This window comes from Periplaneta americana, chromosome 7 (genome assembly GCF_040183065.1).
Source record: "Periplaneta americana isolate PAMFEO1 chromosome 7, P.americana_PAMFEO1_priV1, whole genome shotgun sequence".
Classification (NCBI taxonomy): domain Eukaryota; kingdom Metazoa; phylum Arthropoda; class Insecta; order Blattodea; family Blattidae; genus Periplaneta; species Periplaneta americana.
In genome coordinates, this window is record NC_091123.1 from 41,500,245 (window position 1) to 41,515,384 (window position 15,140).

General features: G+C 35.3%; 1 protein-coding gene across 7 annotated transcripts in view; it reads right to left on the minus strand.

Moving 5' to 3' along the window:
* The window catches only part of Msp300 (Muscle-specific protein 300 kDa), a 1,097,375-nt gene that overhangs the window by 375,631 nt on the left and 706,604 nt on the right, over positions 1 to 15,140 (minus strand). For all 7 annotated transcript variants that reach the window (XM_069830616.1, XM_069830615.1, XM_069830612.1 and 4 more), the window contains 6 exons: positions 9,936 to 13,487; positions 9,273 to 9,416; positions 7,798 to 7,937; positions 4,601 to 4,799; positions 2,460 to 2,621; positions 1,999 to 2,163 (listed from right to left, as the gene is read on the minus strand). In XM_069830616.1, coding sequence (XP_069686717.1) covers positions 1,999 to 2,163; positions 2,460 to 2,621; positions 4,601 to 4,799; positions 7,798 to 7,937; positions 9,273 to 9,416; positions 9,936 to 13,487 — 4,362 coding nt within the window. The remainder of the gene's footprint in view (positions 1 to 1,998; positions 2,164 to 2,459; positions 2,622 to 4,600; positions 4,800 to 7,797; positions 7,938 to 9,272; positions 9,417 to 9,935; positions 13,488 to 15,140) is intronic.

Here is a 15,140-nt window from a genome sequence, read left to right on the forward strand (position 1 = left end):
TTCAATGGAGTTAATATCATTTTGAAGAGTTTGGCAATCGGCAGAACTATTTATTGAGCGAAAGATTTTGAGATCATCAGCAAATAACAGGTAGTTTGAACTTATTCTTTTACATAATAATAATAATAATAGTAATAATAATAATAATAATAATAATAATAATAATAATAATAATAATCACTTTAACATAGATATACAGTGTGGAAGGTGTTCAATGACAGTAACTTCACAGAATAAATCCTTAAGATCAAATGAACAGAATTTTCCTTAACCATTTTGCGTTATTTCTTTTTATTCAATGGGAAACACTAGAAATAATTTCAACATCACAGTAAATTCAGTCGCAGTTGCCAATGCATGAAAACACCCCTTCTCCATAGCAGTGCAGGCGGTTATATAGTCAATTTGAACATCAGACCTGTTTCAATACCTTATGACATATGGTATTGAGACCTTAGGGTGAAGTACGCATTTACATTTCGGTAATAGCGTTGACAAACATCTATTACCAGTTTAAAGTGACTTAGGTATTAATAATATTAAAATACTCTTATACAGGTATGGTACCATAAATGTGATAAACATTATGTAAAATAGTTGTTGGAATTGAGAACTCTAATGTAAAGAAATGTGTTTATAAAATGTGTATTTATAAATGTGTTTAGAAGATAATGTGATAAAAAATTATCATGTAAAATAATTTACCGGTATTTCTGAGAAATCTAAATGCAAAGAAACAAACTGGTTCAGGATTTTTCCATTCATACTACGCTCAGGATTCATCCCCTGAAAGGACAATCATTTAATATCTTCCACCTTGTACATAGGACAATTATTCGTAACAAATTGGAAAGTGAAAACTTTAAGGACGTATAATTATAAAAACTTGAAAACAAAATAATAGATCCTCAAAATGTGAAAATAGATCTGTACATCATTAATTTCAATTTGATCAATAATAAACCTAGACTTCAAGTAGTCAACTCAATAGGAAAGAATAAAAACAAAATAGAAACCGAAGAATATTAATTGCGAAAACAAAATGGAGACCAAAGTATGTTAATTGCGAATAATAAAAATTACTTGGAGCCAGTTACCAGTTACAGCTGCCAGTAGCAGAAAAATGAAACGTCATTAAAATTCCCTAAGTGGGATGACAGAGAAAGTTCGTGACGAAATGAAATGGTCTCATTTAAGATGAAGAGGTTTCGAAAACAGAATCAACGGTAGTTCTATGATGTGTACAGGTAATCATGCTGTCGAAAAATTGTCACCCAAGAAGAGATGAAAGCAGAAGAGTAGGAAGATGTGGCTGTGTGTTGTTGAGAGGGGTATCACAGTCTAGTATATACAGTCACGAAGCTCAATACATAGTAAATATGCATCCATAGATAATTGCTAACCACTAGGATCGCTAATATCGCCTCATTACAGACAATGCGAAATAGTACAGTACCTGCACAGTCTATTGTTCCTAGCACCCTCACAACTCAAGCTTCGTGACTGTATATACTAGAGTGTGGGGGGATTAAGACAATTGAAAGGATGCAGTAGAAAGAAGAAAGGCAAGTTAAAATAGAGGCAATTTAATGTTGTTTAAGATATGGTATTATCACAGTGTTGTTAATGTTATCTACATAACTTATATTCAAAGAAATCGCTTTCAACTATCATGTTGATTTCTGTCATGCAATACAGTACTGTACCTATTTCATTACTGATCTGAGTCACTCATGGCTAAACCGAATCTGTGTATTTAAATTTTCGTGGAGAATAAAGCTAAATTATAATATAGCTACAAATATGTGAATGACGTGATAGAGAGGAGAGAGGAAAAATTATTCTGAAAGATACACGAGATGAAGCATGCTTGCAAGGGATTGTGGAGTAGTGTGTAAGAAAATAAATAAACTTCAAGTCGTTTGCCATTTCCCTGAACATAAAGATCTCTGTTCCACCGGAGAAACAGAGAATTACAAATATGTGAACGGGCATTACCTTAACAGTAGTTATTCGTCTGCTTATATCTGCCTTCTCTCCACTGACATCATCGCAGTCGTGGAGACTGTCTTGTTCTGCACTTAACCAGTCTTGGAAACTCTTGCACAATGTACTAAAGTTGCTGTGTTTCTGGACACATTCCTCCAGATTGTCAAGGAGATCCTGAAAAAATAATTAAATAGTTGATCAAAAATGAATTTTCCTTAATTATTCTTTGGTACAATATGCAATTTATTTTGTTTGTTCTTGTTCATTCAACTGCCCAAAGGCAGGTTTGAACCTCATAAGTGACATCAATAAGGCAACACTCATGAAGAAACTAAGCCAAGAGATAATGGGGTAGGGTGGCAAGTTCCTTTCCCCCTATGCAATTTATATTTATTAAAAATGATTTTGTTATGCACTGTAAAACTATTGGATGACTACTTCCATATGGTCTAATAATTCTTCTTACATACCTGCGATTTTACGACAATATCTTGGAAAAGCTGCTTAATGGAATGAAGATACATGTTCAGTGATTTGTCCTGAGTTTGGTCAACAAGCTGTTGTGCTTTATCACAGACAGATTCTACGAGCTGCTGGTGAGACATAATCTCCTGGTGCATAATTTTGTGGTTCTGAAAGTAAAAATAGTTAAATTTAATTATTTATTTCCTGAAAGAATAATAAATTATTGTTCAATATGAAACTTTTTCGAAGTATTTTATGAAGATTATTCAATATTATTACTGAAAATTGTGAAATTCATTTATTTAGCAGGTTGTGATAAATTCATTCTTCAGTTGTTTCTGTTCTCCTGTTCTCCCTCAGTCAATCCTTTTTCTCTCATCAGTTCCTTGATCCCTATTTCCAAGTGAGTTTAAGCCTACTTTGTTCCCTTCTTCTTGCTGGATACCAGATCAAAACTTCTTCTGATATACTGACCTCTTAGATTCTCTGAATATGTCCATATAATTTTAATTGTTTTGTGATAATGTCATCCAATAGACACCTACTCACATTAATTTTAGTTTAATGGTTGTATTTATAATTTTGTCCTTCATAGAAATCTTCACTGAACGTCACCAAAAATACATTTTCGTTTAATTTAATTTTGCTGCAATTCTTGTTTTTTTTTTATACAACTATGTTTCTGCTGCATATGTAATTGTGCTTTTGACTATTCCATGATAGATGTGAGCCCTTCTTTTAGAAGTTATGGCATGGTCTTACAAAGCACCACATCATTTTGAAATAATTTCTCGTCTTTTATTAATTATTTCTTTAATTTCTGACTCACGATTTTCATCTTTAATTATTTTCAGCACCAAACAGCGAGTATTCAGTTATATGACTTACTGTTCCCTTCCCATCTTTCAATTGTAATTGGGCATGTATTTTGTTTTCTTGGAATTTTTTAAACACCATAACTCGATTTAAACTATTTAAAGTTGTTTCTAATTTATATTAATGATTTAGCCTCAACCATAAATAATTATTTATCCCAGGTAATCTTATTTACAGATGATACAAGTGTGATTATCTCAAGTACTATGAACACTTTATAAATGCTTTTAATACCAGTGCTAAAACTAATGAATGAACGGTTTACTGTAAATATGTCAGCACTTAATGTCGATAAAACCAGTGTAATCAAATCCAATGCACGTCAGTGGCATAGCCAGCGGATCCAAAAAATATGCGAATTTTTTAGTTTTTTATGGAAAATACTCAACATTAAAACTAAACCATGGATCCAGAGCAATAGTTACAGTCGATAGCATTAAGGTAAGAAGTAAAAAATACGTTCATTTCTTCAAGAGCCAATTTAACTTTGTTGGGTTGGGCCTAAAAAATTGTCTGGCAGCTATAAAAAGAAGGAAGCTGTGGAGGCTACTGGATTGTTACATCAACTACAAAAATTTGACACCTTATTTTATTTGGTATGTTTAGACGATATTCTTGCTCTTGCAAATTCATTATCGGAAGCACCTCAGTCTCCAAAAATGGATATTAGTAAATGTTCGTCCTTCATTAAGGCAAGCTCTGAAACGAAGAAAAATTCGACAATCATATCAAGCACAAGGCTTTGTAATCTAGCAATTCCATTAAGAGGGAGAAAAATTGGGATTTGCTGAAAGACCCATCATAAGCGACCGACAGATTCGTTGCTAGGAAATCTCGACAGCTCCAGTTCACCTTATGAAGCATTTGTATAGATATGCCTTGCATGATTGTTTATCATAATTTGCATGTTATTAAATAAGACTTCCGAGAATGACTTTCGAGAGAGTTGACGGCAGCGGCATTGTCAGGAGATGGGTCGGGTACTTTCTAAACCCTGCATATCTGTCCCCCCAAAATAATTTGTCTGGCTACGCCACTGGTGCACTTAATATTATTACCGGTATTATTTTCCTACAATATTCGGTTATATGGAACTGATCTCGAAGAATCTATAAAAACATACGAAGTTTCTTTTGAAATGGAGATGAAAAATCTTCCTTTCTTAACAGTCTTTTCTTATTCTACTGTTTTTATTTTTTTGTAACCTTATAGCGCAAAATTTATATTAGCATTTGTAAAACAGTACCTAGGTAACTTAGTTACCACATACCTGGAGCTGTGCTCGTTTCTCCTGCAGAGAAGATTTGAGCTCTGTATGCTGTGTCATTGCACGCTCAACATCTTTGAGCCACTTTGTCAGCTGCTCTTGAGACAAAGTAAACTCAGCAAATTGCATTAAGCATTGCTCTAGTTTGTGTGTTGAAGCCTGTAGGTCATCTGAGAAATTATCCCACAAAGTACGAAGAGTTCTGCAAACAAATCACCAGCGTTTTAATTACAATAACAATATTATTAATACAGTATCTGTTCTAAATACTGTAAATACTTAAGTGCTCTATGTAAGTAAGGTTTTAATTATTTATCTCAAATTTAATTAAATACATTCAGCACCGTTTAATATGGAAGTTTGACTAAATGTAAACTTCTGAATGGCTATAGTAGCAACTGCAGGCAGGGCCTGATTTAGGCAGGAGCCTATGGTGCCTCTGCTCAGGGCCCAATGATTTTGGGGGCCTTAAAATTAGGAACAAACCTTTTTTAAATGAATTATGCAAAATAATTATTAAGTAACAACTCTGCCAATTGAAAATCAGAATTGAGGAAATAAATAATTACGTAATGAATTATTATGTTAGAAAACGCATAAAAAATCACTTTGTTTTAAGTTTAGAGTCATAAGTTGATTGCAGAGTTTAATGTTTTCAACTTGTAAAACTTGGCTACCATGTACAGTTTATTCCAATTGTAATAGGCCTATTTAAATAGTAATTAATAATGAATTCAGCAGTCAAAGTCAACAACATTGTCAGTTCTCGTTGTATTGAGTGTCAAACCAAGAGCCTAGTGCTTATGTTCTTTGCAGCTTATTTAATTTCTGTTGGTAAATAACCATTATCGGTGTAGTGGTAATGTTAAAGTGTTTTTTGTAGGAATGTCCATAATTAAAAATGTAATTCCCAAGCAAATTTTGGTTAGGAACCAATAAAAGAAAACGGAAAGCTATTGAATTTCAACAATAGGAAAAACAACGCTGATCATTGAGCAAGTATGTTCGTTCATACTAGTAGTGTCAGAAACTACCGGAACTTCGGATGGCAACGCCATGCTCTATAGGCTCTTCCTTGTCCGTGTGGTATGTGGCCTACCCTCCAGGCGTATAGACTCAGTGTGCCAACCAATCAAAGAGGAAAGTAACACTTGAAGTGCTCTTCGGTATCCAGGGTCTCGTAAATTTCGAGTTTATTTCTGAGGGTCGAACTGTCAGTAAGGAGACGTATGTTGTAATTCTATGACGACTTCGTGATGCAGTTCGACGAAAAAAATCCAATTTGTAGCAATAAACTCGAAATTTACGAGACCCTGCATACTGAAGAGCACTTCAAGCATTACTTTCCGGTTTGATCAGTCGGCACACTGAGTCTATACGCCTGCATTGGGAATTTCCTGCAGTCGTAATGAATATTTATTGCACAATAAAATCCATGGCGTGAACGGCCATGAAGGGCTAATGCAGAGCAGCCAGTTGCTGGCCTCATGTCCATATGCCTCACCAGAGGTGAACGATCATTCAACCAGTATGAGGGTATCGTGTAGTTACTACGATAATCCCTCCAGCCGTTAAACCTGCTTTTCAAAACCAGATTCTACTATCTATCGTAGCTCCCCAAATTTATCACGATGCAGGGTGGGCACTGGTCCCATATACTAGCCGAAATTTCATGAGAAAATTCTTTCCCCATAAGGACTAGAGCCATCATGTATTCCGAGTCCCAATGAGTGCATATAATGCCATGGCATGAGACATTTGTTACTTTTGCAAATATGGGTAGAGTTCCCGGGTAGCTCAGTTGATAGAGCGTTGGCACTTTTAACCAAAGGTCCCGGGTTCGATACCTGGCACCGGAACAATTTTTCCTTCGAAATTATTCAAATCAACTTTACAGGGAGGAGAGACCAGCTTTTCACCTAAGACGGAACAGGTCAAATGGCCTAAACCCTGATAGCTATTGACGATGATGATGAACTTTACAGGGAGTTATACTTGAAAGCTTGATTTGCATAATACACGTCACTGTTCGTTAACAGAAAACCACAATTTAAGTCACAAAGAGTTAGTGTGCACTCAATGTTGGTTGCTTGACGGTTGTCAGCCCACTTTGAGGTCTGTGGATATAGAGGGAAAAATTGGATCGGTGTTGGGTAGAGTTCCCGGGTAGCTCAGTTGGTAGAGCGTTGGTACGTTTAACCAAAAGTTCCGGGTTCGATACCCGGCCAAACGACAGTTTTATCAGTTCAAGTTTAAAATGTAAAATTATGTGCAATACACTTCACAGCCATTTGTTCTGAAGAGCATCAAAATGAGATATCAATCTTATAATAAACATTTCGAGTTTCTAGAGAAAACTACTCATTCGTGAATAATGATATATCGATGGCCCAGAACCAGACTGTTCCAAGTCCATTTTACTATTTTTTTTTTTTTTTTTTTTTTCATTACAGCTATTTTAAGCTCCTGACATTCAAAGCTTCATGAAACAATTTGGAATAGCTTCATAGCAACCTTATGGAGAGGAATATTTACAATTTTGTTCGATTCATATATGCAGACAAGAACTGGAACACAATGAAACACAGATTTCTTTCTTATAAAAAGTTGGACTTAGAACAGTCTGGTTCTCAGCCATCGATATGGAGAGATGTCAGAAGAGTACTAGTAGTTGACGAATGGATGGATGGAAGGCAAGTGAATAGTCAGACTTAGGAACTTAAAGGAGGTAAAATGGTAGCTACTTTTATCAGAATCTATTTTTAGGGGTTAAGGGATAACACTACCGGTACATTTCCTTTACACTTCGATCTAGCAGTCTTATGAACTTTATGAGATTTATGAATTCTGGGAAAGGAATACATTACGGTAGTTTAAATTTCTATAAGATCAGCAATTTTTTGCAATGTAAAATTCGGAAATTAAAAAAAAAAAAAACTGTAATCATAAGAATATAACCTGAATGAATTATATCATACACATTACGTTCCATCACATCATTCACTGGTATAAATAAGAGACAGAAGTTTATCGTCTCTTCATATATACTGCATATTTACATAAAGATTCAATTCATCTGAATGAAGTTATGTGAATTAAGAAAAAATGGAATTGCTGTATCAAATACGATAATCTCCATGGTTAGTTAAGCATACATATTTGACAGATGTCTTAAGTCAATTCAGAAAGTGGGTGGATACCTGAGTTGCTGCCTAATAATTTCTCTTCCATCTGGAGATGTATGGGTGTAAAGTTTCTCTCCATTGTCTATTAGTGCATCAAATCTAGCACTTTCTCTTGATCTTACATCTGCCAATTCACGGATCTTCTTCTGACGCTCCTGTAAAAAGAAATTTGCTAATGTAATAATGTATTTGGAGTAGACTTAGAGTTGAAATAAAAATCACAAAGAAGTTACATTATTGTTATATACAATAATTCAAAATAGACAATAAATGCACTTCCATTAAAAACATAGTTATCTCTGGCTTTCACACGAGATTTCATGCAGGCTCATATTTCAAGCTGTATTTCTTATCACAACACATCCGCGTAGAATTTTATTAGCTATTTTCCCAAATGTGTGAATATTTTAAGAAATAAGCACTTCAACGTAAATTATAACCATTCGCTCCCTTCCACATTCATCTTCCAGGGTAACTGGAATAATTAACTCTTTAAATATCCAGCACACCCTGTGTCAGCACTCACTAAGAAACATTTCTGTGAGGTGGCATCATAAGACGATGTTCTGACATAAAGTAATTTATTTTTTACTATGAATATTGGATGAAATGGAGTGTCAAATGATTAAGAATTCATTCACATCGTTATTACAGTTGCTTTTCTTGATGAAAAAATCGCAAACTTTAACATGCGAGCAAGAGTCAGTACTAATATTACTGCCGGATTCTTGGCGATTTAAATGCCTAGCATACTAGTAATACCACTGGATTTAAAGTGTTAAAAGTAGACACAAATCCGCTTCTTTCTTGTACTGTCTCATATGGTACAGATTATATTAGTTTTACACTATAAGAAATAGTGAACAATTAGAAAAAGAAAGGATTTAATTGGGAAATGTCGAAAATTTGGGGCCTTTCAATCAGGCCAGTGGGAGGGCTATCGCAACACTATCGACTCTAACCACATAATTTCTATCATTTATTTAATGCTTTCAACTTTTATCTCAAAAATGTTTTTGGTTTCAGAAAAAAACATAATTCATTTTTAACCTGGAACATAGTACAAAAATATTATTATGAACTAATCTGCATGTCATGAAAACAATCGAAGAAGGGCAAAAAAAGTAAAAGTATATTTCTATTGCATATTTCGTCATAGTTCAAACTTATTCGCATTCAGTGATTCAAGAAAATGTGCTGTTCACTCATACATGAGTGAATGGATAAACAGAAAATAGGCTACATGTTATTCCAAACCACCTTTTTTTGTTAGGGGAATGAGAATTTATGAAAATCTCAAATCAACCTTTCCCAATAACAAAATGGTTTCTCTGTACAATTTCCTTCTCCAAATAAAGTTCACTGCCTTATTATAGTAATTTACTTAAAATGGTATATCAGATATCATGAAATACAAATTTTATTGGATTTTTAGTTCCTTTGCAATTCTATAATATGTATTTTGTTATTGTGGTTAAATATTTACATACCTGTAAAACAGCCAAATCTCCAACAATCTGACTGAGTTCCTTGAGTTCATCTTCAACTTGAGATAACCATTCCAAAAATGCATTGTGTTCATCATTGAAACTCTTATGCTCCTTTACAAACTGCTCGTATCTCGTTACAGCTTCCTAATTGGGAGAAAAACAAAATAAATTGTAAAATAATTTGCTGCCAATAAAACTGCTAATCATGTAAATAAATGTAAACACGTGTATAACTATGATAAAATATTTATTCAATTTCATGGATATTAGTACCGTAAACTGGGGTTACTTTGAACACAGAGGAAACTTTGACCATTTTTTCAGAAAATCATATTTAGGTTTCTACATGCTGCACTTGTTATAGATGGAGGTAAATTATCATAAAATCATTCTCATACCAAATTTACCTCCATCTATAACAAGTGCAGCATGTAGAAACCTGAATATGATTTTCTGAAGAAAAAAAAAAAATGGTCAAAGTTTCATCTGTGTTCAAAGTAACCCCAGTTTACGGTAACTTTTAAATCTCAAACCATTTCATTACAAATGTATTTAATTATTTTTATTTTAATAAGCAGTCTTCATTTAAAATTTATATCCTTTCTAGATAAACTCTTTTTAATAAACTACCCGTACTAAATAAATGTAAGTTATGTTTCTTACCCTGGTAAGGTTTTTGAGTGCTTGATAGCGAGTGATCAGACGAGACACCTTCACTGAGAGTTCTGACTCTCCCTCGATAGATTGGCTCTGTTCAGAAGCCTTGCTGAATTCTTCACCTTTAGCAAAGATTTCTTCTTCAATAGACCGCAGTTTGTCAAGATGGGACTGTTTGGCTTCCTGGGTACTTCTAAGACTCTGGTCCTTTACCTGTGATTCCTTCTGTTTGATCCAACTCGTGAGAGTGTCCACAATTTCTTCAAATTTAGTCCATCTACTACAAAGTTGATATAATTTCGTCTGTGTGTCAGTACAACGCGCCAAGAATGCTTCCCAAGCTTTCTTCTGATCCTCAAATTCCTTCAGTAAACTTGGATGTCCAGAAATGTTGGTCTGCTCCAGCACAGTTTGAAGCTGTCTGTGACAGGTTTCAATAAGCTGATCTCCTTCTTCTTTGTGATGTAATAAGTTCTCGATAATAGCAAGTTTTGCATCAGAACCTTCTTTTTCGAGTGAGGTTTCATCAGTGACGATGGCAGCCTCTGCAGACAATGTGCTGAGCCAGTCACGGGACTTTTCCAGAGCTTGGAGATATGACTCATGATCGGAAACATGTTTTTCAGCTATTCCTATCCTTTCGTCAACATTCTTTGACAATTTCTCGTAAGACGCGAGAATATTATTGAATTTTGTAGTGGCTTCTGAATCTGACAATGTTTCAAGTTTCTCTTGCAATTGTTTTATTATATTTTTATGTGTATTTACATCCTGGGCAAGAGTTCTGTAGCCATGCATTGCAACCTTCTTTTCCTGTAGAGTTGATTTAAGTTCCATTTTGTTCCCGATTTTAGCCTCAGCCTCTGCTACCCATCTGCTTACTTGACCATAACTGTCTTCAAATGATGACCTCTGCATCATAAATCCTTCAACTTTCTTATGTAATGCATTTGATTTATCAATTAAAGCTTCTGAAACATCCCTAAGTTTCCTCAATTCAGCACGTATTGTCTCACGATTTTCTGGCGTTATACCTGAGAACAATGCTTCTCCTGTTTCTACAGCTTTATTTAATAAAGCCTGGCCATTTTCTCTCTCCTCAGCAAATGCTTTAAGTTCTTCAATTTTGCTTTGATATACATGCATCGGCTTAGCTCCTCCAGATAGGAGATCATCAAATGATTTAAGTTTAGCGTCAGCATTAGCTAACCAATTTTCAACATCAGTCACAGAAGTCTTGTACATGTCCTTGGTCTTGTTAAGTGCCTGGAGACGGTCCATGTACGTCGCTGCAAACTTGACGACAGCTTGGTATCTTGTAACAAGATGACCAACATACTGACCTACTCGAGATTCGGGATTTTCTTTCATAATTTCGTCTCCCAGCGAGGAAATATCTTTAATCTCACACTCGTAGTCCTTCACCTGTTTCTGGAATGATTCCATTTCCTTAATCTTATCAGTAATTGTAGACAAATTTAGTTGGATCACGCTTTCTGCACGAACTTTGCCTTCAGTTTCCCTCAACCAGGATGCAACATTTTCAGACATAAGCTCGTACTGTTGCCACAGAGAGATGTTGTGTTCCAACAGTTGCTTTGTGTTTGAATAGCTGTCCTTAAGAGTATTCAGTTCAGCTATTACATGATCTCGCTCAGCTTTAAGTTCCTTCATCTTTTCTGGAGCTTCCACATTTTGGAGTAACTCCAGTGACATGTCAAGATCTGCTTTCTTGGCCTCACAGTCTGTCAAACCAACTTCAACATCCTGGAGGGATGAAATTTTTACTTCCAAATTATACCTGTCACTTCCTGCTTCTGGTAAACACCATGCCACTTTCTCTTTGTGGGTAGTTACTCCTCTCTGCAGAGCACCAAACTTCTCCATATGGTATTTCTTTAAGAATGTCAGCAGTGTTGATTCAATTTTGTTTGCATGGGACAGTACACCATCATATCGTTTCTGCAGGCCACTCAGCTCTTTTGTCAATCCTGAATCACCATAATTTGATTTCATTTCTTCAATTTTTGCATCTAATTGTTCTAAATTGGAACCGAAATCTTGAAGTTCATGCTTTAATGATTGACAATTTTGGAGTCTCTCTAGGATTTTAGCATTTTCACCTGTCAGATCATCACATTTTATAACTGCTTCTCTGATCCTAGATATCGTGTCACTTGCTCTCTTCATGTCATCACGGACGTTCTTCTCTTGTTCCCCAACAGTACTGGCAATATCTTCTAGTTTATCTGCTATACCTTTCACATGAGCAAATTCGTCTTCCAGTAACTTGTTAAGAGATTCTAAAGTAGGTATTTGTTTTCCATCATTTAATTTAACTAACTGTGCAGTTTTAGATATTATACTGGTCTTCAAGTTATAATTTGCTGGCAATTCATCTTTATATCTATTCAATCTAGACTGTCCACTTTCAACATCAGATAAGTTCTGAGTGGCATTTGCCAATGCGTCACTTGTGTCTCCAAGCCAGCGCAAAACTTCATTCTTTGATTCATCAATCTGTTTCCAGATGATAAGTTGTGCTTCCAGCGCCTGCACTTTCTTACTCAAGGCGTCATAAGCTTGCTGCCATGCATTGTGAGCTTCAGAAAGCTCGTCTCCTATCACAGCACTATTAAATCCAGACAAAGGTTCTGCCTGCTTCAAAAGTATCTGTCCTTTGCTGTCCATTGTATCAAGTGAAAGTTTCGCTTTTCTCAGAACTTCGAGAGCTTTCTTGGTTTTGTCATGGGTTATAGTTGCTTGGGTTAGGTCATTGGGAACCTCCTGTACTGACTGGCATAATTTCTCAGCTTCACTAATTCCAGAATACAATTTATTTTTAGCTTCACAGAAATGTTTCCACGCTGTATTCATTTCCATATACTTAGCTTTTTGCTCTTTCAGCATCTCATTTATTTTCTCCCAGTTGGCATCGATAGAAGCCAAAATATTCTGAATAGTAGCAACATTGCTTTGATCCTGCTCCATAAGAATCTTCCCTTGTCTGTGCAATTCGTCTTTTGTTCCTTGCTTCAACTTATGCTCTTCCAGAAGACCAGCAATGTCCTTGACAGCTTGTTCCAACTTGTCACAGTCATCTACTTCCATGATGATCTCCTGTATCGTGCTCTGTACTCCAAGCAGTCCCTCAGACAGATTTTGTTGAACCTGTTGAAATTGTGACCATCGAGCTCCAACCTCTTCCAGCACCTCCCGCTTGTTCGACAGTTGTGCTTGCAGACTTCCAGCTTTGGTATCCAGTTCGTGTACCAGAGAAACAGCAGTAACTCGTTTGCCAGCAGTGTCCCTAACATAAGTTCCACTCTGCTGGCTCTCGCCGTCTATAATAGGTGCAACTTCTGTCCAGGATGCTATCTTCAGTTTTACCACTTCCAGTTCTTCTGCAAAGCGCTCCACGTCTTCAGGTTTTGGCTTCTGACTCTCTAACTGATATTTTATGTGATTCAATTGATCATTAGCATCGGTGTACCAACTCAAAAGTTCTGACCATTTCTGAAGAGCACTCTTCTTTTCTTGCAATGTATCCTCAAGATCCTGAAACAAATTTATGATAATTAAAACTTGGCCTACTGTATTACTTTTTTAAAGAAAACTGTAAAAAACCAATTTGCCATAACATAAGACACATACATCTCTCACTAATTTCCTGGTTTGAAATGAAGATGCTGTCACTTTTAGTATGAAAAGCCGCACTAAAAACATAAACTAAAGTTTCACTTTAGAATTGGTGGTACTATACGACAAACGGACTTAAAACTCTGACTCAAACAGCTTAGCAGTAGTGTCGCTCCCTGTCCTTCGCAAACCTACCCCACACCACTCACACCCCACCCTGTCTCAGCTCATTAAAGAGGTCTAAAGCTCTCGCAAAGGGAAAAGACAAGGATACCAAAGAAATAGGTATTGCCATATTTCATAACTTCAAATATTCAAGGTTATTCTGAGCAATTCTTAAAATAAAATTAATTGTTTTATCATTAATTATCATGTACTTTACTCATATTATATATATGTGCACACACACCACGGATTCGTAAGTGACACGAAAAGTGAAAGATTTAGCATATCGGCAACTACAGAATCCCACTAGGTAGTATCTCAATTTGTGAGTGAAGCAGATGGTCAGGCTCACAGAGAAGGAGATGGTTCGGGACGAGGACAGGGCCAGGGAAGGAAATGGATGCACCTAAAAGCGGAATCAAGCAGTTGCATTCACTTATTTCCTGGGGTTTCTAATTCTTTTGTCGTATAGTAAGTAACATAATGAAGTGAAATTATATTTATAACATTGAACTTATAATGTGAGTTGTAATTATTTCAATTACGGAAGTTTTTCAGTAGGCCTATACGTAGAAATACACTACACTAATGAAACTGAATCACTTCCCTATATAGAGATACTGTGAGACAGAAAATGAAAGAAAATATATAAAAGACTTAAATAGGTAGAAAGGAAAATGAGTGCGACTATATATGTCTGTTAAGGAGGAACACTACGAGTTTTCGGCCAAAATCTGAGGTGGGGAGAAGGAAATCAAAATTTTGTTTTTTGCATTAAAATACTATGCGAAGTTTGTTATGAAACGCCAAAGGTTCTGCGGGCATTTTTAAATCACAATTCTTAAATCTTTTAAATTTCCTTGACAGTAGAAAATTGAAGTTTTCTTAGAACAACATTTTTTTAACTTTAAATTGCTCCAGAATAAACATTTTTTATTTGACTGATCTGAAATTTTGCATGGATATAGCTAATAAGATGGTTGCCAAAATATAATTGCCATTTTGTGGTAACTAAATTGTAGGTAGGCCTATGTTAAAAGCCATTAATATAAATAAACTTTTAAAAAATGAAATAAAAAAATAAATATGATGAATTTAAACATTTTGAAATCAACTGCTACATCCAAGAACTGAAAGCTGCATTCATATATAAAAAATAAGGTTTAATCATGTACTAAAAACGTTTGAATGACCAGAGTGAAATTTTATAATTTTTGGGGCACTTTGAATATGCAACTAATAAGAATTCAAAATATTGAATCACTTGGAAATCAAATCATCTATTTTCTTCATATCTGGCACAGCACTTTACTTACTATTCGTACATATGTTGGATAACAATGCTGTAATTGAGATAGGTTGAAAATTGTAGAAGTTAGAAATCTCACTAATGTTCTCTTTTAACTT